A 22814-nucleotide genomic window follows, 5' to 3' on the forward strand; every position below is an offset into this window, starting at 1 on the left:
CCACCGCTCGCCCTCCCACCCGCAGCCACCGCCAGCCCTTCCCCGCCCCTTCTTTCCCTCTTCCCCAAGGCGGAGCGACCTGGTGGCCAGCGGCGCGGGGCCGGCTCCCGCCCGGCGATCTGCAGCGAAGGGTGAACTCCGAAGGGCGCCGGCGACTCGGCGATTGGCTGGGCGCCCCGCAGCGCGTCCCACGGGAGCAGGCCGGCCTGTCCCGCGTGCGGCCGGCATGGAGCGCAACTGGAGCGCGGGGCTGGGCAACGCGTCGGCGGCGGGGGGCGCGGGCCGGGGGGAAGCGTCGGCGGCGGCGTGGGCTTTCGGCGCCGTGCTGTCGGTCATGTATGTGGCCGGCGTGACGGGCAACGTGTACACGCTGGCCCTGCTGTGGCGCTCGGGCCGGTGCGCCCGCGGCGCGCCCTTGTCCGGCTCGATCGCCAGCCTGGCGCTGGCCGACCTGCTCTACCTGTGCTCCATCCCCTTCATCGTGGGCACGTCGGTGGCGCAGGACTGGTACTTCGGCGAGCTGGGCTGCCGCGTCCTGCTCAGCCTCGACCTACTCACCATGCACGCCAGCATCTTCACGCTGACCGTCATGTGCACCGAGCGCTACCTGGCTGTCACCCGCCCGCTGGCCGCCCGCTACCGGGCGCGGCGCTTCCGCAAAGCCACGGCCGGCGCCGTCTGGGGGGTCTCGCTGCTCCTCACGCTCCCCATGATGCTGATGGTCACCTTGAGCCGGGGCGGCGACGGCAAGCGCATCTGCGCCCCGACCTGGAGCCGCGACGCCTACCGCCTCTACCTGACAGTGCTCTTCAGCACCAGCATCCTGGCCCCCGGCCTCATCATCGGCTGCCTCTACGCCCGGCTGGCCACCACCTACCTGGAGTCGCAGAGGAACCCTCCGCGCAAGAAGGAGCCAAAGCGCTCCCCGCGCCAGAAGGTCCTCATCCTGGTCTTCACCATCGTGCTGGTCTTCTGGGCTTGCTTCCTACCCTTCTGGATCTGGCAGCTGGTGCCCCTCTACCACGGCTCCCTCGGGCTCCCGCCCCACACTGCCAAGTGCATCAACTACTTGGTCACCTGCCTGACCTACAGCAACAGCTGCATCAACCCTTTCCTCTACACCTTGCTCACCAGGAACTACCGCGAGTACTTGCGCAACAGGCACAGCAACTTCTACCGCTTCACCTCCTCTTTCCGCAAGAGAGGCTCCAACCTACACTGCTCTTGGAGGCGATCCACCTCCTCCGGGACCCACTACGAGTCCGGGTCAGAAGGCCTGAGCATGGCCACCCTGAGGGACAGCAAGTGAACTTTCTCTCCTCCTGGGTAGCTTCCTAACACCTCCGAGATCCAGGTGGGCCTGGGCAAGGTAAGGCTGAGAAGATGGTTGGGAGTTTTCACAAGGGGGACAGAGAAAAAAAAAACAGTGTGCAGAACATTACCCTGTCATAATATTTAGACAGAAGGAAGCCCTTGTCTTATTGGGCTGACGCCTTGTCTACCACCAGTCCATAGAATAGGGCGAGGTGAAAAACAACTATGTGTGATCATTTGGGCTGAGCTTCCTAGTTGTAGTTGTGGCAGAGCTCAGGCACTGGCCCATCCTGTCATGTTCTTCTTAGAGGCTGTCCTGGGGCATTGAGTTTCCTGGTAGAAAAACATGGCACAGATAGTCACATATCCTGACATCTGGTCACTTTCCCTGTTCTTTAAAAAAAAGTTACACTAAGAGGTACGCTGGCAAGTCTATGAACCACTTAAAAAGTTCCGTGGAAGCACATGGTCTAGTTGTTGTCACAGCCATGTGCCACTCATGGATTCTGATATACAGGTAGAAGGAGTCGGATGCTAGAACGCTCCCCCATAATAAATGTGCCACGACTACTGTGAAAGTTAGCTTAGTATTCTGGCATGCCACCTTTATCATTTATTTAGGTTGAATCGTTATTTATCCTGCATTTCTGTTACCTCAAGGTTATGTATGTACAGGAATTTTTTTTTAAATTGTTTAATTTTTTAAAAAATTTATTTTTTAAAAATTTCAACCACAAACTCCTGCATTGCTAGAAGACTGTCCCACCACCAAGATTGTTGTCATACATGGATGTCTGTGAGGAATGTTTGTTATGAAGACCTTATTCTTGGGATATGAAGGTTAATTACAGATTTGTTTCAGACTAACCACACCATGAATTAGAAGATTAGCATAATACCTGCTGGCGGGATTAATTTTATTGGGCTAACACCTTGTCTTAACATCACCTTCCAGAATAGCGCACTTTAGGTTTTCTGCTTTGCAGTTCGTTTACAGTATAGCCATAGTAACTAACATGAGGAAGTATCATCCATATTACTGTAGACTAGATTGTTTTGTTATATATGGGGCTAATCTTTTAGAAAAAATATTAAATATAAAAGATTCCGCTTCTGGATAAAGATCTGGGTTAGAATACTGATTTGCAGTTAACAAATATCCATATATGAGTTGCACTCTGACCTAAGGCGGGCTGCTCCAGTGGCACCGCCAGCTTTTTTTTCTCTGTTGGATGAAGTTGAACTCACAGAGAAGAAAGAGATGGATATATATGTGATAACATGTTATAAGTAGGCCTTGTATTAAAGGTCCCAACCTAAAGATGTCTCCTGTGTCTGGGTTACTAAGTCAGATGATCTCGAGATTTTTCTGACCATACAATACTCTACTCTTCGATTTAGTATTTCTGAAGGAGATCAGAAATAACAGCAGCCATATATCTGAATTGCTGTTGTATGTGAGGACCTATTTTTCATTCATCAATATGGACTGTATTCCAGTGTGTGAGAAAATATTCTGCCACAATATTCTGCCACAATCTGCCCGTTGTTGGAATGAATTCATTGGATTCAACTGAATTACTGAGAGAGAGAGAGAGAGAGAGAGAGAGAGATTTAAAGCATATACTGCTGGGATTTCTTTTAGGTAAAACATTTTGAGGAAACAGAATGATGCTGCTGATAAAGAAGCCTCAGGATTTTTTTAAAAAAATTGCCAAATAACTAGAATTAATGATAGTGGGGAATGAAACTGTTACCACCATAGCTGATATCCAAAAGGTGAAATGGTAACTCTTCAATTCAAAGAAGTTTCACAGAAATTTTCTTTTACACTTATGTGTTCTGAGGAAGGCAGGTGCGTGCTGTAAACACACACTCACCAAAACACTGTCTACAAGGCTATATGCAAAGAACTAACTTGTCAAACCATTATGCATAAAATGCATTTCAGTTCCCACATGGCTGCCCCTTGACTCTCACTGCCCCCTTATAGTTGTCAAGCTACAGTGCTGCAGTGATGATAGAAGCCATGACTGGAAGAACTCTGCCTTCCTTGCAACTCTTAAAGTTACGGGAGTCTGGTAACCCTGTGTCCCCCATGGCTACTCAGAATCCTACTCAGGTCTGTTCAATGGGGCTTACTCCCAGGACAGTGTTCTTAGGACTGCACTGCAAATTTCTAATGAATCTTATTACTCCTTTAATGCTGAATAGTATATATTTTCTCACAGAGCCTGTCCTTGAAGTTTTGCTCCAGCCCTATCTTTCCTTTCACACATCGTTTACTCATGTCCTCACTTTTTAGCTTATTCTACTATCAGGCTTTTAGGTTTGTTTTTTCTGCCTATTCTGTTTCATTGGGGTTAACCACACTGACTCTGTGCCAGATCAGGACTGAGACCACGGCAAACCACAGTCCCTTCTGTCCTCATGCCCTGAGAGGTTTTTTTTTTACCCTCTACCTGCTTTCTTATCAGCTCTCTACTTCTCTACCTTTCTTTTCCTTAGGTCTTTGTTTCCTCTAGCTACTGTTTCCTTGGGTTCTTCTTGACTCTGCTCCCTTCATTTAGCCATGCTGCCTCTGGGTTCCCTGTCCCTTAACATTTCTGTCTTCTGGAACCTCTTCACTGTGGCTCACAGAGTTGTGTAACTGTCTTCCACTTTCCTCACAAAAGCTGGTCTGCTTTGTTCAGAGCTTCTTCTCAGCATTTGCAATGTCTACAAACATTTCATGACATCACAGTAGTTGCAGAGGTTTCAACCACCACTGCAAAATCTTTTAAAGCATTACACTGTGAATATTTTTGGTTGAGATGCTGGCTGATAAGATTTCTGAAGTGGACCTAGTGATTTACTTTTATTTAGTACATTTTTCTCTTACTTTTTCTCGAGAGCTCAGGGCAGTATGTATGGTTATTCCCTCCTCCATTTTATCCTCTCATCAGTCATATGAGGTAGGTTAGGCTAAGAGAGAGTGACCAGTCCATGGTCATCTAGCAAGCTTCATGGCAGAGTAGAGATCTGAACTTGGCAGTGCCATTGTAAGCAAAGTTGCACCCTTCTAAGCCTGTTGACTTCAGTGGATGTAGAAGGGTATAAACTCTGCTTAGGGTGGCACTGTGGCTCTCAAAATTTGTAGTATGTCACCTTAACCTCTACACTTCACTGGCTAATGAGACATATTTGTTCCTGGTATAATACTACTGGAATGAGCCCCATGGCGCAGAGTGGTAAGCTGCAGTACTGCAGCCCAAGCTCTGTTCACGACCTGAGTTCGATCCCAGCGGAAGCTCAAGGTTGACTCAGCCTTCCATCCTTCCGGCTCAAGGTTGACTCAGCCTTCCATCCTTCCGAGGTTGGTAAAATGAGTACCCAGTTTCCTGGGGGTAAAGTGTAGATGACTGGGGAAGGCAATGGCAAACCACCCTGTAAAAAAGTCTGCCAAGAAAACATCGCATTGACATCCCCCCCCATGGGTCAGTAATGACTCGGTGCTTGCACAGGGGACTACCTTTACCTTTACCTATAATACTACTGAAGTCATTTGAGTTCCGTATCTTGTCGTGATAAACTTTTTCTTTGAGCCATAATAGCAAATTTCTGCAAAAAGTAACCTATAAATAGATTACAACCATAATAAAAAGAATAAACACTACATTTATGGTCTGTTTGTGTGAGGTACGGCGTGTCAGTTTTCTGGCAGTTTTCTGGCATCCCTAAAGTATTCATATTAAATCTGGCATTTACTTTTTCAGCTGTGCAGCACAGTGATTTCATTTGCAGAGGGTGCTGAATTAAAAGGGGGTAACAACTACATCTAATTATTTCTCCCTTAATTAAGTCAGCTGCTGCTAAGTGCCGCTGAAATGTTGGAAATAAGAGTGTCATCTCCAGCTAGCCCCACACTGCTTATTTCTTTACTGCAAACTGGGAGGAACTGATAATTGTTCTCCCTTGATTGAAGGCTGCAGCAGTCAAGTATTTTCTTTCTCCTGAATTTTTGAAAGGATTATCAGCATGGAGCTGGTTGGGAGGTGGCAAACCTAACTGTGAGCTGTAATCTCTTTCTTCTTTACTTATTTATGCCACTTCACATCTCTTGGAAAGCAAAGGAAACTGCAGAGAGAAGTTGCAGGCTGCTAGTGTCTTTACGTAATAAGAACAAACGTCATGGTAAGCATATTCTAAAGTGGTTTGTTTTCATGCCAATTCCAGACATCATCAGGAATGTGGAATATTGGTGTGGAGATATATAATAGGACAGATCCACCTTGTGAGCCAGTTCAGAGTTATAGCCATTTTGGTATCTGAAGAAGGGAGCTCTGGATTCTCTAAAGCTCATGCGTTGGAAATCTTGTTGGTCTATAAAGTGCCACTGGACTCAAATCGTGCTGTTCTACTGCAGTTCAACATGGCTACCCCACCTAAAACTTACCTGCTCTTGTGTGCTTATGATCAAATTAGATTACTTATTAGGGGCCCTACATGCCTGATAGTCCACCAGCACATGTTCACACAGGTACAGAAACAAGGGTGTGCACACCCTTATATATTATTAGGTGCAAAGATCCTGTCTTGCATGTTCTGCTTAGAGTGCATGATTAGGGACTCACTAAGCCCTTTAAATGTATACGTATGAAAAACAGACACATGTGCACTCTTCACTCATGATGCTGTATTTCCCTACATCTCTTTGTTCCCACATGGGGAACATAATAGGTAAAACAATGCTAAATATAGGAATAAAATCCATTTCTATTTTTAAAACAGTTTGTTTTAATGGTTGTCTTCTGGATTATAATGTTCTTTTTACACCACAACCACCCCTTACTTTTTTCTTTCATTGGCCTGAGGTGGTTTCTTAATCACCAGCTGCATAGCTTTTCCTTGTTCACTGAAAAAAAGAGAGCAGGACCATTCAGTGATGTTCATCCCATGGACAAAGGGCCTTCAGGTGGGTTGTCAGTCCCTTCAGAACTGCCTTTTTTCTGCTTTGTGAAAAGACATGTTGCTAATGCACATGCATAGAAAGCAAGGGAACCATGCTTCTTGCTTCTCCTTGCTCAGAGGAGTTGCAGAACAGTTAGGCAAGGTCTGCAATGAAGAGATCTGCAACGACAGATTCAGAAACACCACCTGCCCTGCATAAGCTCTCCCCTGTACTTTCTGTGTTCCCAGGCTGGCCTAGCCTGGTCATTCCCTGCCCCGACCAGTCAGTCTTCCAGCAATCCATAGTTGCTTGTTGTAGCATAGAACCCCAGTCCTACCGCACTCCACTGGGGAGATCAACGCCAACACCTCTTCTTCCTGTCACATGACTGAGATGTCAGTAACTTCCTGTCATGCGTTTGCAAGCTCAGTTGGTCTTATGCTGCCACCAGGATGTTAAAGGAAAGTTTGAAGACCACTGTTTTAATGTGTTTAGAGTATTTATATTGTAAGCAATGTGAGAAAATATTTGACTCTGTTGAGATTCTGCTTTTTTAAAAATATGAACTAGGGTTCTGTGCACTTGAGTAGGAGTTTTAAAGTAAAGCCCCTTATATACAATTGAAAGTCCAACTATATATTTTAAATTATTGTGTTTGATGTTTCAATGTTGAAGGCACACATGTAGCACAGGGACTGCAGAATACATGCAGATTGCCATCTAAATCAAACCATGTCTTTTTTCTTCAGTCTATTTTTATATCCTTGATGTAGAAAACAACATCAGATAGAGAAGACTTGAGACAGCAGCAGGATTATGAAAATAACCCCTTTTCTCTGTGGGACCAGTGCAAAAGAGGTCCGACAGTGGAAAATGTCCTTGCTGAACTTCGTCTCTGCCAAACAGAGAGTCGTTAAAGTCGTAGGAGGCTTGCTTAGGCCACTGTTTAACGATGTAGATGTGAACTCCTACTCAAGTGCACAGGAAACACGTTCTTAATAACCTTTCTAAAGTTATACACCTTTTATTTTCCTTTTAATTCCCACCAACTACTATGCTTACAACAGTTTTATTAGTCAGCTTGACAAAACATAGCTCCAAGTTATTCATTTATGGAACATGGCACAGCCTGGAAAGAAACACCATCTCCTTTTCAGTTTATGGAAAGCTTTCTTGTCTAGGCACTTGGGAGGAAGATCTTACTTGCGTTGAGAGAACAACATGACTGGCTTTTTACAAGCTTATGAAGAAGTATAAAATTCCAAGAAATTTGGAAGCCATGGGGGAGGGTTCCTTGTTTTTTTTAATTTAGGGGAAGTTGAAATATATGCAGTAGCTTCTAACATCAAATATAAACTTATTTTAACAACATAAAATGCATTATTCATAACATATGTAGTATATGAAAGTGAACTATTTGGCATATTTAAGAAATTTAAAAGTATAAATGCCATTTTTTTCTACCAGCAAAATGGTGAATATTCCAAGCATCACACACATGGAGCTTCAAAGTACTACACCCTATATACCACCTTAGCATATTTTTTGCCCTCTGAAAAGTAGGAGGGGGAGCTGAAAACACAAATTGTCATAGTGTTATCTGATCAGAAACAGCTCAATACACTCTCAATTGGACTATCTACCTATTTGTATATCAAGTTAAACTTTAGAACACTGAGCTGCTCAACAATTATAACATATTTGTGGTGGAGAGTGCCCTTAAGTCATAGCTGACTTATGGCAATCCCTGGTGGGGTTTTCATGGCAAGAGATGGTTTGCCATTGCCTGCCTCTGCGGGCCTGATCTTTGTTGGAGGTCTCCCATCCAGTTACTAACCAAGGCTGACCCTGTTTAGCTTTTGAGATCTGACAAGATCAAGCTCACCTGAGCTAACAATTCTAAATGAAGTTTTACCATTCACATGAATGGCCTTAGGAGGATATATCTCTTCTTAGAATTGCCACTGTAATTGTGGACAAAAATATTCATATTTATCTAATAAATATAAGCTTGAAAATACGTTGCATGTGTCTACCATCTACAGAGAAAATATTAACACTGTAATCTACATACTATACTTTGTATGGCTAAAATGTTATCTTTAGTATTTCACTCATTCCAAAAACATTTCTTAGATCTTCTTTCAGTCCTCCCTAAAATTTCCTGTTCTTCTGTTTGAAAATGAAAATAAAAAACCCAAATCCCACTTCCACCTCCTCCCAATTTTTCCATTTCTGTTCTGGATCTTCACACTACGAAGCATGTTACCTCTATGGTGCCATTTAGCAACAAGATAGGGCCGATTCCAGATGGCCCTCCCCATCCCGAAACGTCACGCGTCATTGCGCGGAAAACGCAAAATAATCGCATTTTCCGCACGACGACGTGCGACATTTCGGGACGGGGAGGGCCGTCTGGAATCGGCCTAGGTTGGCATCATTCATTTTCTGTGTTCTAGTTTAGTAACATAGCAAGCCAGAGGAGAAGGTATTAATTATAAGAGGAGACATCCCTTTGAATATCATGTACTTAAGACAATGGCAAAATTTTCCATATGACCAGTACGAGCCTTGCTTCAGTGCCCTACATTTCCATTGGAATCAGCCCACTTACAAGTAATTCATTTCATATTTTAAAATAATCAAGACAATTGCTGTATGGTTTCTCAACTATTTTCCAGAGCTCTTGCTTTTGAGTTTCAGTAAGTAGACAGAATGATGTATGATCCAAAAATGCAGGGGAGTCGGAGAGCAAAGTTGGGCCACAGCACTTTTTTTGGCACAGCCTTTGGAACTTATTTTTCACAGTGATCCCATGAGTGCAACTGTTGCATCAGAGCTGGTTATTCCTATAAATTTTCTGGAGACAAATCTTTGGAGAAGGATCCTCTATCTCTGTCAAGTCCTGTTCATGTTATTCTGTACTCAGAAATGATTCAGGAGTGGCTGCTAGATCACCAACTTTCCAACCAAACCATGTAGCTGTGCCTTCAATAGCAGCTCGATGTTCATATCGTTAAAAGATTCATCTGCTGATTTCTACATATCAGGCTGCTGTTAAGAGCAAACAAGCACAGAGAGTATCATGGTAAACTGTAGCTATGCAACAAAGAATCCTTTGAGTGATGGCAATAAACATAAATCATACAACGGGCTGACATATTTGCACTTTATGAATTTTTGTGCAATATGTCAGCCCGTCTCGGACCAGCACTTTAGCACCTTGCGCTTTGTTGTTTTTTTGTTACGCATCCTGTATGAGATGGTTTGCCTTATATGAAGCACTTTAAGTACTGACCTCCTTACTAGTACAGAGAGTTACTTTGCAAGTCTAGCTACATTTGTATGAGTTATAACGGAAGTGTTTAAGTTATATATTGTTAACAGTAAAATACTTAGCAATTGTTGTATGATTTATGTTTATTGTCATCACTCAAAGGGTTACTTAGTGTTTGTGGGTTCTTTGTTGCGTAGCTGCTGTTAAGAGCAGGCATGCCAGTCAGTTGCTAGCCTTAGTGACTAATTTTGATATGCTCTCTCAGAACTGAAGACATTTCTGGAGACACTTTGTTCCTGCTAATTTAGAAAGCAATGAAAACAAAATTGGTTCTCCAAAAACAATACAAGAGCAAACATTCTAAACACTTTAAAAATTATATATGAAATATAAATACTATATACACCTTCTTCAAACATTTATTATCACAAAGACTGAAAAAATATTTCAAATTTATGCCAGGTTCATAACAATCCAGGTATACATAAAAATAGTGAAAGAACAACAGAAAAAAAACTTCTGATGTTATTTAAATCAGGATACCGTATACAAAGCTAGTTGTTAAATGAAATACAACCCAAAACTTCTTGGTTAACCCTATCCTATGGATTGTTCCGATTCCAAAATGTTATAAAAGGCAGCCATCTTTAAATGAACTTATCCTTTATCCAACTTTTTGATTCCATTTCTATTTACTGTTTAAAATTTAATTTAAATAACACATAAAAGGTAATACATAAAAATAATACATACTATAAGGGAATCATATAATTGTTAGCAATTGTGTCTGTATAAGACAGCCACACCCTATCCCCCTGAATCTGTCAAATCTGAGTTGAGGTGAGACCATGTTATCTTTTTTGAAAGACTTGATAAGAATTTTACAAATTGCATTTTATCTTTAAATGCAGGCTAGGTAGGAGAAGGGATGACATGCATGCTTACACATGCTATTCTGTATAATTGTAATCCTGGTTTATTTAATATGTTCAAGCGTAGAGTGATATTAAGTAAAGTTTCAAAAAGACAACAGAGGAGTTAGCCGTGTTAGTCTGTAGTAGCAAAATCAAAAAGAGTCCAGTAGCACCTTTAAGACTAACTAATTTTATTGTAGCATAAGCTTTCGAGAATCACAGTTCTCTTTGTCAGATGCATGGAGGGCAAGAAGAAACTGGTCAGATATAGAGGAGGAGAGGGGAGGGCGGAGTAGATGCAAACAGTTCCTTCTGATATGGAGATGCAAACAGCTCCTTCTGATATGGAGATCAGTTTGCTTCTGTAGAGGAAATCAGTTACTTTTGATAATGAGATAACCATTCATAGTCCCTATTCAGTCCCAGCTTGACAGAGTCAAATTTACATATGAATTCCAATTCAGCAGCTTCCCGTTGGATTTTGTTTTTGAAAGGTTTCTGTTGAACTACAGTGACCTTTAAGTCTTTGATGGAATGTCCTGGTAGATTGAAGTGTTCTCCCACTGTAGCTTATGCTACTATAAAATTGGTTAGTCTTAAAGGTGCTACTAGACTCTTTTTGAAAAAGACAACATTGAGTGATCATTGGCTAAGATAGGTTTTCACCAAGACCTGGAATAAACAAACTTCTGACCTCTTTCCTGTTAGAAGAGACAGAAATCATTCTTGGAGACACTAGCAGCCTTGTGGTTTAGTGGTTAATGCATTGCTTTAAAATAGTCAAAAAGACTTCTGGTTTCCATGTGTCTGTTTTACGTAATACTCCCCCACGAGTGGGAGTAATTCCATAAATCTATTGCCATCTATCTTGTAGCGATTAAATTCTTGACCAAGTGCTTATCTTTTTAATTTCTTTAGGTACATCTCCTAAAAAGTAAGTCACAAGGGGAACGCCAAACCCTTTAGATGTAGTGGGGAAGACATAGAATGATCATAAATAGTCTCTTGGATTCCATTGTAAGAATCTAAACAATCTTCTAAGAAGCTCAATGTTTTAAGATCCAGTTTGTTGGCTTCTTGTACTGGACCCAAGAAAGAATCTCTGGCCTAAACCAAGTAAGTCCCACTAGTGAACCAACTATCTGTATCTGCGAATTGTGCTCATAGACAACCACTGAGGAGATGAACCCAAGGTCAGTGCAAAGGAAGTGCTGTCTAATGATGAGAGATTACGGTCCTTCCACACATGACTGCTTGGAACTCTTTCAGGAAGGGGCAAAAACCGTACTCCTTACAAGAACTTTCTGTTGATTCATAGCCAACCTGTTTCACAGCGTTTTATTGACCTAGACAGCTCTTTTAAGGACAGTTCACTAGGCAAGGAAGATAGGAGACAAACCCTTGAATTCTCAGCACTATCTCTGCCTTGTTATCTTGACCTCTGTCTCAAGTCTACTGGGAACACCTCAGGAAATCATCTTCCTTTCAAAGCTGAAGGGCTGAGCACCGGAGCTTGTAAAACAAGGGCCGTCTCATCCGTAGTAAATGAATCAGGATGCTTTTAGGAAGGGATGTTTCACAAGTGCTTCATTATCTCTGTCCCATTAGGCCAACTGTGCAGTGAAGAGAGTGGAGGTGGGGAAGGATTTGTTTAGATAACATTTGTATGTTATACTTTGTGTTGAAGCCATCTGTAACAGAACACAGGATTCATACCTTAACCTCATTGGATTCCTCTGTGAACATTTAGCACTGCATTGTTCAATCTGCAGGATTTTTATCGAGTGGAAAAATCTCCTCCTCATTGTGTGAACTTGAACAAAGGATAACAAAAGTGTGTTTCCTCATTTTAAGGAAACAGTGCCGAGTACAAGTGCCCTGTTTTCTCAGCATCCATCAGGAGCACTGTCAAGTCTGGAATCACTGGTATATGATTCAGAAATCGCACTTGAAAGACGCTATACTTCCGGGTGTTTAGCGAACATTTAGTGCAACATCGGGACGCGCGAAGGTAATGTGGATTCAGCCCAGCTTGAACCCTATTAGCTAGGATTGCCAGGTCTGTTTACCCTACCAGTGGGAGGGGGGACACAATGCTTACCTTTTCACCACTCCTATCATGCTCTTCATGCGCAAACAAAGCACACCCACACCTGCACGATGATGTCACTTCTTGAAAGTGCTCTAAGGGCAGTGCAATGACGTTACTTCTGGGAAGTAATGCCATCATAAAGGCATGGGGTCACGTTCATGCGCTTTGCAGCGGGCCAATTTGGACCCCCAAACTGGCCCAATTCAGCCTGTTTGGGGCCCAAATCAGCTTGCTGTGAATATGGAAGTGCTCTCGGGGTGGCACGATGACATCACTCCCAGGAAGAGATGTTATTCTCCCCTCCCCCCCGGGAGTGCATATGGGAGGTCCATTCCAGAACCTTGCACCCTTCTGGCCAAGTAAGTGGTAGTAGGGGTGGAGGGTGGAAGCGGGGGATCACCGGGGGAATGGGATCCCTACTATTAGCTTCTTGTATCACCTGTTGAGTTGGTAGCTGAAATGTCACTTTTCAGGCATGGGCAATGACGGTGATGCACTGCAGCAGGCTTTAGGCCAGCAGCACAGAAGGAAGTGCTTGGCTCTAACTCTAACTGGCAGGTCCCCCTGCTTCAAGACACTTTGTGCCTTATAAGTACATAGCATGTAGACAGAATCCCATTATTACATTTCTTGTATGATTGTGGAGCCTGCAGCAATAGCTGAGCTACCAGGCATTGCATGAGCAGATAGAAATTCACCTTGGAGTAAGTGTTACTAGCTGCTAGGATGGAATATTGATTAGACATCAGCTAGCCACAGGAAGTTCAATGTCAAATGCCTGCCTTCTCCCTTGGCGCTTGGCTTCCCTTGCTGACTTATTTTTCTTTGATGTCGAGAGACTTTTCCTGTAATGGATTGTACAAAGCAAAAAAAAAAAAATTCTGTTAAAATGGATATTTACCTATCTAAGGCAGATTGTTGGCCCAGTGGAAAATCACTGCAAGTTGCTCAACTTTTGGTGAGCCACAAAAGTGAAGGGAATTGCAGAGCTGAGAAACTAGTAAGAATACCACTGTCTTAAGCTGTGGTTAAAAACAAGTCAAATGCCCTCATAACCGGTAGAGCAAAGATGAAGGCTGCAAATCGGTGTTTGGTGAAAGTCAAATTCCAGCAAACCGACTTACAGTTAAAGGAACATAGGTTATAATCTTACATATCGCTACTTAGAGGATTCCCACTGATATCAATAGAGCTTGAATTCTGTGGTAGTTGAAGCAAGAACTCGTAGAGGTGGATCTTTCCTCACCCTCCCCTTTACCCAGCAGCCTCTTGGGTGTTTGGAAAATCTTCTTCCAAGGTTTGGGGAATCCTCAAAAAGGTTCACCATGACCAGGGGGAGTGCATGAAGGAAGGGGAAGTCAGGCAGAATCACCCATAGCTGCTCCTTTTGCATATGGAAAGCTTTTTACACCATACTCCCTTTAGTAGTAGAAGCAGAAGGTAGTTTTGCCCAATCCCCTCTTCCTTTCTGCAATTCCCCATGGCAGTGCAATTGATCTATGCAGGTCTCCTCTCAGTAGAGGATTCAGGGGTCTGCCAGGGAAGAGGAAAGAAAGAACCATGCCCATGAGCTTTTCCTGCAAGTGCTCCTGTAGTGTAGAGTTGCTGATCCAGGCTCAGAAATTCCTGGAGATTGAGGGGCGGTGCTTGGAGAAGGGAGAAAGCTCAGCAGAGAGGTGATGCCATAGACTCGGCTCTTGGAAGCTGCCCTTTTTCTCCAGGGCAACGGTTTTGTAGCCTGAAGGTTATAATTCCATGAAAACTCCAGACCTCACTGGGAAGGTGGTAGTCCTACCATAGTGGAACTAATGCATGTGCAGACATGGCCAGGATTACGATTTTGAGGCCCAACCCAATCCTTACTAGATTTCAGAAGGAAGTCCATTTGGTTTCAGTGGAACTTATTTAAAAATAAATACACTTAGTATTGCAGCCTTAACTGACTAGAACCTATTTCCCCACACTTGGCTGCAGTAGAGATTATAGTTCTCATCCTGTGTACACATATCTGGGAGCAAATCTCATTGGACTCAGTGGAGTTAACTTCTGCAGAAATATGCATAAGAAGTAGAGTCTTTCTTTGAAGAAAGTTTTCCAGTATCTTCAGCCTGAATGTGCATTATGATGTGGAATCTTGGTTTAAAAAAAACAACCCTAAGCTGTGTGTAAAAAACACAACCAGCACCAGAAATCAGTCATTTTGATTTAGATTTTTAGAGGAGCTGAGTCCTCCCCTTCCAAAGCACTAATTCCAGTTTTGTCCATCAAAAAACATCTAATATTTTAAAAAATCTATTTAAGTCAGACAACCCCATAGCATAAAGGTGAAGATCACCATGCCAAAAAGAAATTGTGCTGAGAAATACTGCTCCTCAAACCAGCCAGAATTTTATCTTCTTGGTCTGTTTTAAGTACAGATGCAAAGCTAAAAACCAGTCCTTCTGTTCTGTTCGTTAGCATTGGTCAGTATATGCAATGGGAAAGAAATAGAATGGCTGCCTCCTTTTAATAGAGGCTTAATGGGTTATTCTGTGTACCTCCATGCAGGGTGGATAAAAATCAATGATTTTTTAAAAAAAATTAAAAAATCGGATTTTTTAAATTTAAATCGGATTTTTTTAATTTAAATCGGATTTTTTTGATTTAAATTGGATTTTTTTAAATAAAATGCTTTTTGAGGAAAATATATTACCATCCAAAGGTTATTCCATCATGAAACAAAGATTAGTTTTTAATTATGTAGAATAAGGCTGTATATGTTTAATTTTTTTGGTAAATAAATTCCATTAATCCATTCACAATGTCATGCTCTTCCAGAGGTTTTTGTAAGATTATTGGGCAGTTTCTCTGCCTACAAGATATTATCACAGATGCTTGGTTTTGCAGTTCTCAAAACTGAATTTGTGTCAGCTCAGCAGAGATCACATGCCTCTTCTTCACAGCAAAAATGTTATAACATGAACAGAGTTGAGAAAAAGACCTTAATCCTATTGTTCTACAAACCTATGAAGACAGAATCAACCCCTCCAGTGCTAAGTTTCAAGAAGTTCAGTGAATAGAAACAATATTTTTCTGATTGTTTGGAGTGGAATAGATCTGCACAAGAAGAAACTAAGTGTAAGGAGGGAGGGGCAAGCAGTACAAAATGAAAGTGAAACTTTTTGAGCACAATACTGCACAAGTCTTTGGATCTTTTGTGTGTATGACCTGAGGTTTATCACATTCTTTCCTTGGAGGAAAAAACCTATAATGGCAGCAGGCCGTAAAAGAGACCCAGTTTGGGAATAATTTAATGAAGTTCCTTTACCTATCGGTAAGGCAGGCATCTACTTGCATATTAGTTATACCAGCAAGAATTAGTCTTTATGTAGAAAACTATGATTTAAATCAAGCCTTAATTACTAGTGATTTAAATCGTGATTTAAATCAGTTTGATTTAAATCAAATCCACCCTGCCTCCATGCCATGAAATGTTGCATCTACCCATTGCCACACATTAAGTCTCTGTTGAAGGAATAGAACATTTTTCTCCAGGCCAGATGACAACCCTGTTTACGTGCCAATCAGTCCTTTGTCAGAAGATGGTTCGGTGGGGTGACTTCTCAGAGACTGAGTAGAAGGTTGCCTGCACATTTCCCTCTCCCCTCTCTATCTTGAGTATGAAATACACAAATCCAGGCCAGCTAATTCTGTCAATGGAGGCATCTCTACAGTACTGGCAATACTGTGGTAAGCTTGGAAATCCATAACTCTGTAGTTGCTTTTAAAAGGGAGAGGCGATTCCTTTTTGATCCAGCCCATTTGTGGGTTGAGGTAGTAAAGTAGTAAAAAGGTTGATTCTCACCATTTAATTGAAATTCTGGAATACCTTTTAAATCCATTAAAGGGTTTTTTTACTGATTTATGAGATTCTTCAACATTTCAGTGCCAAAGTTGATACGAACAAAGCAGCTACTTTTCTTTACACATTGGCCCAGCTTCCATGTTAAATGGGAGTGTAAAGGTCTAGTTTTTATAACCAAGGGTACACATAAATTAAGAGGAACTCTGCATGTTGTGTGCCGTCAAGTCGCCTTCAGTCTTGCAAACTGGAGGATATGGCTTCTTTTATAGAGTCAGCCATATTGTTTTAGGCCTTCCTCTTTTCCTACTGCCTTCTACTTTTCCGAGCATTATTGACTTTTCTAGAGAGTCTTGTCTTCTCATAAGTGACCAAAGCCCCCCCCCCCCCAACTCTCTGCACATGATAGATTCAGTCACTTTTCTTCCCAGCCTAGCTTAATTTTGGTATTGGGTTTGATCTGGATGAAAGAATGTCTACAGAACACTAGGAATAAGAAAGGGGTCAGCTCATTTCAGGTGTCTATACCTTTCCTTGTAAAAGTAGACCTTCATACAGGAGCAGCTATGGCTACCCTATGTTGCACCTCAGCACCATGTTTGGGCCTACCACCCTCACCTATACTTTGCTATACTTTACGGCCCTTTTAACCCACTTTTGTGCACTCAGTGCAGATTTACAGCAGTGTATGATGTTAAGGAAGATAAACATCACAGTGCACAAATATTTAAAACCACATTACCCATCTCTTAACCATCAACAGCAAATCTACCTGCCACCATGAATTTACCCACAACTCTGCATCGTATAATCAACATGCAGCTCTCAATATTTTTCTCAAATTGAAAGGCTATTTTGAACAATCCAGCCTTCCAAAGCGTTTAAAATCGTATCTGTGAGGATGCTTTTCTGACACGAACAGGTAGTCCTTTGCATAGAATATTTGTAATGACCAAGGAGGCCTGAGAGAGGGCCATAGCTATCCCAATCTGTCTGCAGAGAAGGATGATCAATAAACCCTGATGAGAAGAGTGCTGTCATATGGGGATATACCACGAGACATACTCTTGTAAGTACTTAAGGGAGAAACAAACAAAATTATTGGGGCATGTAAGAATCTACAACTGATTTTTTTTTTCTGTTAGGAAACATCATTCCTCTGATGCGGTGATGTGGCATTAAAGATTGGATTTTGCTATCTCGTTTCAGCTTTGTAGCCAAGAAATTTGGCTCTTTATGACCAGAAAAGTCCATTGGGCAAAATTATTTATTTAATGTCATTTATGGTCCACCTTTCTTACTGAGACTCAAGGCGGATTACACAGTGTGAGGGTAGTACAGCCAGTAGTATCAAGGACAATTTCATAAACAATGCCGTAGGGTAAATAAACATATGCTTACAAAGACATAAAATTAGCAAGAATCCAGTATAGAGTTGAGGTTTAAGAGGCTCCGCCACAAAAAATGTCCATCAAAATGGATTTGAACTGCCTTAAACTAAAATGAGTCATCAAGACTCTCTAGAAAGTTTCACAGAAGTAGATTATTAATGTATAGATGTAAGTACATGCCCGCGTTGGCTCCAAAGCTGATCAAGTCATAGGCCTGCCATTGGATGGTTAATGCCAACTAGCTAGCTGCACTGCTGAGCCCATTCTTAAAATAAATGGCTTTGAAGCATCAGCAGCTCCTGCAGGTCAGCTCCAACACTGAACGGATTTGCCTGCAGCAGGGGTCCCCAACCTTTTCCAGCCCATGAGCACCTTTGGAATTCTGACACAGTGTGGTGGGCTCAACCACATAATGGCTTCAATAAGAGACGGAGCTAGCCACAAAATATCAGGGAGGTCGGTCATGCATAACTCTAATAGTAGCTCTTCAACATTTCAGGCAGAAGCTTTGTTTAACAGAATCCCTTTTAAAATAAACTTATCTTTAAAAAATATTTTCTTTCTTGCAAACAGCTTGCCTTCAGTCATGTAGCATAGCTCCTCGTGCTGTGGTAGCACCTGTTGCTGAAGCAACTTCTTAAAAATCTGCACAGCCAATCAGATCCCCAATGGCCAATCAGAAGTCATGCTGGGCAGAAGCCCATCTGGCCCCACCCACTTTCTAAAAACATTTGGCAGGCCTCAAGATGAAACGTGTCAGCAGATGTCATATTGGAGACCTCTGGCCTACAGTGTGCATTGATCTACTTACCTTTAAGTTTTGGTGTAATTTAAGCACTCTTTCTAATATCTTCTTCATTGCATGTTATATACTGGCTTATGTAACCTCCACTATTCTTGTTTTATCAGATGCCAATCTGCAATTACTATTCAAACCACTATATTAAATCTAATACTATTCAACCACTGTAATTTTCACTCCAATGAAATATTTGGCTACATGAAAAAGGAAGTATACTGAAGAAAAGTTCATTTCCCAGGTCCAACATGAAACAAGCAAATGGTTGCCAAGTAAAAAGAACAGGGTGCAGCATAAAAATAATTGGTTTCTATCCTGTAAGTGTCTGTATTTTGAAGCATCAATTAAATGTTTAGAAACATCTAAATTCTATGCAAATACTGAATTAGCAGTTTATGATTATGAAGTAGCAGTTTATTCTTTTCCTTATCTTATGAAGTAGCAGTTTATTCTTATCCTCAAGAAATTTATGCTAATAAGCCTTGAATAGCTGTAATAATAATGACAAGAAACAGAATGTAACCCTTATAGTTAAAATAGAAAAACAGTTTCCTACTCAGTACTTACAAGGGTAGAATATATGGTAGAATATATGACTGTGTGAAACATAAAGGCATAAGCATTTTAGAAAAAGGTAAATCATTTAGATTTATTTCCTTGTTGTTCTGATGGCTTAGTACTGGGCATATCACAGAAGAACAGTTAAAAATATTTTTCAAGTACCCTAGAGGACATTTTTAGACAATTATCTCATGTGTTCCAAGCTTGCAGATCATTTTAAAGCGCCTTTTTTCTTTTACAACAGTTTTCCCAGAGTAGAGAAATTAGCTGAGAGCTGAAGCCTTGCTTCTGCTTGCACTGCACCCCCTGAGCTACGGTTGCCAGCCTCCAGGTGATGGCTGGAGATCTCCTGGAAGTACAACTGGTCTCCAAGCTAGACAGACCAGTTCTCCTGGAGAAAATAACTGCTTCGGAAGATGGACTCTATGACTATACCCCTCTGAGCCTCCTCCCCACCCCAGACTTCACCCCTTCCAGGATCCACCCCCCAAATCTCCAGATATATCCCAACCTGGAGCTAGCAGCCCGCTGTTGCTGGGGGTGTGGGGAATCTTCTGCTGCACGGCATGAATGAATTATTTTATTTGCGGTCAGAGACCATAACAATGGCAGTACATCCTTAACAATCAATAGAATAGTTAAGTCCAGTGTAAAAATGTAAAGGACATAGAAAAATACGTTTAGCATTTAAAATCTTATCCTAAAATGTATATAGTTCTCTGGGAACCGCAGTAATTCTAATATTTAAAACATTGACATTAAAATAGTTAAAATTGTAAAAAGAGCAGGACAGACTATGTATGGCTATTCTTTTTATTATGGAATTTAACCAAATAGAGACAGAATTTGGCTATTTGCCTGGAGATAGTTGGATTTTCATTAATTTGGAGTTTCTCCAGGGTGCTGCACAGCATATTTCTCTGGCACTAGGTGCTTTTCATTGAAAGATATTCATTTTTCATTAATGAAAGCACCTATTTATCTACTTATGCCATTTAGACCCTGCCTTTCTCTCCAGTGGGGAACCCAACAATTTACATTGTTCTTCTCTTGTTCCTCCATGGTTTAGGCTGACAGTGTGTGACTGACCAAAATACAGCTGACAAACTTATATAGCAGAGTGGGAATTCAAACCCGGGTCTCCCAAATCCCACTGTCTAACCCCTTCACCACACTGGCTCGTGTTGAAGGATCATACCCCTCAGCAGAAGAATAGCTGCCCCCCCATCCTAATCTGGAGAACTGGGTTTGATTCCCCGCTCCTCCACTTGAAGCCAGCTGGGTGACCTTGGGTGAGTCACAGCTTCCAGGAGCTCTCTCAGCCCCACCCACTTCACAGGGTGTTTGTTGTGGGGATAATAATAGCATACTTTGTAAACTGCTCTGAGTGGACATTAAGTTGTCCTGAAGGGCGGTATATAAATCAAATGTTATTATGTTATTATTATAGAACATGGAGAAGTGCAAACAGAAGCCAGGCTTGACATCCAATCCAATAAGTGGAGAAAGAAAAATTCTTGAGAAAAAACAGCAAGCTTGAAACACATTTGGTACTCTCTATAAAATAAAATTATGGCTATTTCAGACGATTTTTGCCTGTTCCTTCTGTAGATTGGTGAAGCTCATTTCAGCAAGCTAGTGAGATAAATGTAGCATATCTTCCATTCTGCAAAGGCTTATTTAACAGTATATGCACGTCTGTTACAGTTATACGCTCTAAATGAGGACCACCATCACTATATCATGGCTTGCTTCATGTGACCATATGGCACCCAAAACCCAAAACCTAAGGAAACTCATGTGGGGAACTAGAGTTGCCAACCTGTGAGCTTCCTCAGAATTAACTGATCTCTACATGAAAGAGGTCAGTTCCTCTGGAGAAAATGGCTGCTTTGGAGAGCAAGCTCTATGACATTATACCCCACTGTGGTCCCTCCTCTCCCTAAACCCCTCCTTTCCTGGGCTCCCCTCCTCCCCCAAATCTCCAGGAATTTCTCAACCCAAAGTGGCAACCCTATGGGGAACTTAGTCTGCATTATCTCTAGTTAGACAGAGCAAGTCTGAAATGTCCTGTTTCTATTTTATTTATTTATTTATATTTCAATTTATATTTCAATTTATCACCCCGTTTCCTTCGCTGTGTGCAGTCGGTTAACTGCTGCAGCTTTTCAGTGGTAGTAATAGTTCCCACTAGGCATTTCTGTAGGCTTTTTGCCCCTTCACAGAGAGTATGCCAAACGAAGTCCTCCTCCCCTTCTTCATAATCCAAGAAGACTTGAAGTGAAAGGCACATATTGTAAGTTGTGTGTAGCAGGTAGAGTTTAATTCAGATTTCAATTTGATAGGCTTTAGGCACCTGTGTTCAGAGAGTAACTTTATCTCTTGACCAGCACGAGGCATGAATGGAGCCCTGCATTCTGAGACACTGGAGTGAATAACCAGTAGGCTGACTGTTGATAATGTGTATGTGGGTAAGGAGCTCAGGTTTTCTGCAATAAAGTGTAGCTCATGGGGTGGAGATGGGAAGCGGATTATTCAGTAGTTTTATTGTATTCTCAACAATCTCTTCCTATTGAATCATATAAACTATTTATGAAGTTCACAAACAATTGTTTTATTCAGGAGCTGCAGGCAATTCCAGTAGTCAAAGCACATGTTTTCATATCTCAAAACAACAACAACAACAACAAAGGTTTTAAAAACTGATACATGGATAACATCTACAAAAACTATAGCCTCAGGTTTTGTACAAGCAGTTTGAAATACAAAAAGGTGTGGTTTGTGTAAATGATCAAGACTTTGCTTGGCTATCACCTATTATTTTCCAGAATTTAATTACCATAGGGAAAGAAGGAACATAGATAGGGTGGAAGAAAAGGCATTTCGAAAATCATCAGAAAGTGCTCTAATTCTTCTTTATTACATGTTCCTGAGTGTTCATTTGCCCATAAAAAAGTAAGTTATGAAAGGGAATATTTTAAAAGGGGCAAAATTTAGGCTTCCTCTATTAGCAAAAAGATACAGGGCCAGTTCTGCAGCCTCTAAATTCCCATTAAATTAAAAAGATGGTCCTTAAGGCACTGTTTCAACACTTATGAGGAAGATGAGTGTGTGAAAACAGCTGACACTGACATTAAATAAACATTTAGAAGACTCAACGTAGTGGAACTTAAATAAGAAGTTAATCTCTTTTTTTTCCCTCCTGCACAGGGGTTCTCTTGTTAATCTGTTTGGCCACCTGTCTCATTATGTTAAAACTGGATCCCCAATACCATGATCAGGATTGCAGGTGAAGGAAATGGTGATGGCATAGCGGGTGCCCCAATGGACTTTCTCCACGCGATGAAGGTTTTCTGAGCCTGAAGTGAAGAAGGAAACTCTGCCTGTAAGACAAGAATACAGAGTCAGGAGGAAAATCAGAACGCGTCACATTTGTATGGCTTCTGGTTCCGGGTATCTCTCCTGTGATATCTGCAGACCTGAGATGTGAATGCTGTCTGAAAACGTGTCTGGAAGACAAAGGAGATGCTTTTCCATTGCAATATGAGAACCTGATGTGTGCTTATACCTGCTTTTGGAGGGGAAAAAACAATAGGTTTCAGCAAAATAGCAATGAAATTGCTTTAGGGCACAGTTCTAGTCATACAGCTAGGAGTATCATTCTTGATCAGCAGCTCTGTGCCTTTTCAGGAATG

General features: G+C 41.8%; 2 protein-coding genes across 2 annotated transcripts in view; one reads left to right on the top strand and one right to left on the bottom strand.

Moving 5' to 3' along the window:
• Positions 1 to 226: 226 nt before the first annotated feature.
• On the top strand, positions 227 to 22473 carry LOC129327563 (urotensin-2 receptor-like). Its single transcript, XM_054976317.1, has 2 exons — positions 227 to 1369; positions 22330 to 22473. The coding sequence occupies exon 1, from the start codon at positions 227 to 229 to the stop codon at positions 1307 to 1309; it is 1083 nt and encodes a 360-aa protein (XP_054832292.1). The 3' UTR covers positions 1310 to 1369; positions 22330 to 22473.
• Positions 21802 to 22814, bottom strand: part of OGFOD3 (2-oxoglutarate and iron dependent oxygenase domain containing 3) — a 53289-nt gene continuing 52276 nt past the window's right edge. The window contains exon 9 of the mRNA XM_054978693.1: positions 21802 to 22502. Within this exon, the coding sequence (XP_054834668.1) occupies positions 22366 to 22502 (137 nt within the window). The 3' untranslated portion in view covers positions 21802 to 22365. The remainder of the gene's footprint in view (positions 22503 to 22814) is intronic.

The sequence above is a fragment of the Eublepharis macularius genome, chromosome 4 (assembly GCF_028583425.1).
Source record: "Eublepharis macularius isolate TG4126 chromosome 4, MPM_Emac_v1.0, whole genome shotgun sequence".
Taxonomy (NCBI): domain Eukaryota; kingdom Metazoa; phylum Chordata; class Lepidosauria; order Squamata; family Eublepharidae; genus Eublepharis; species Eublepharis macularius.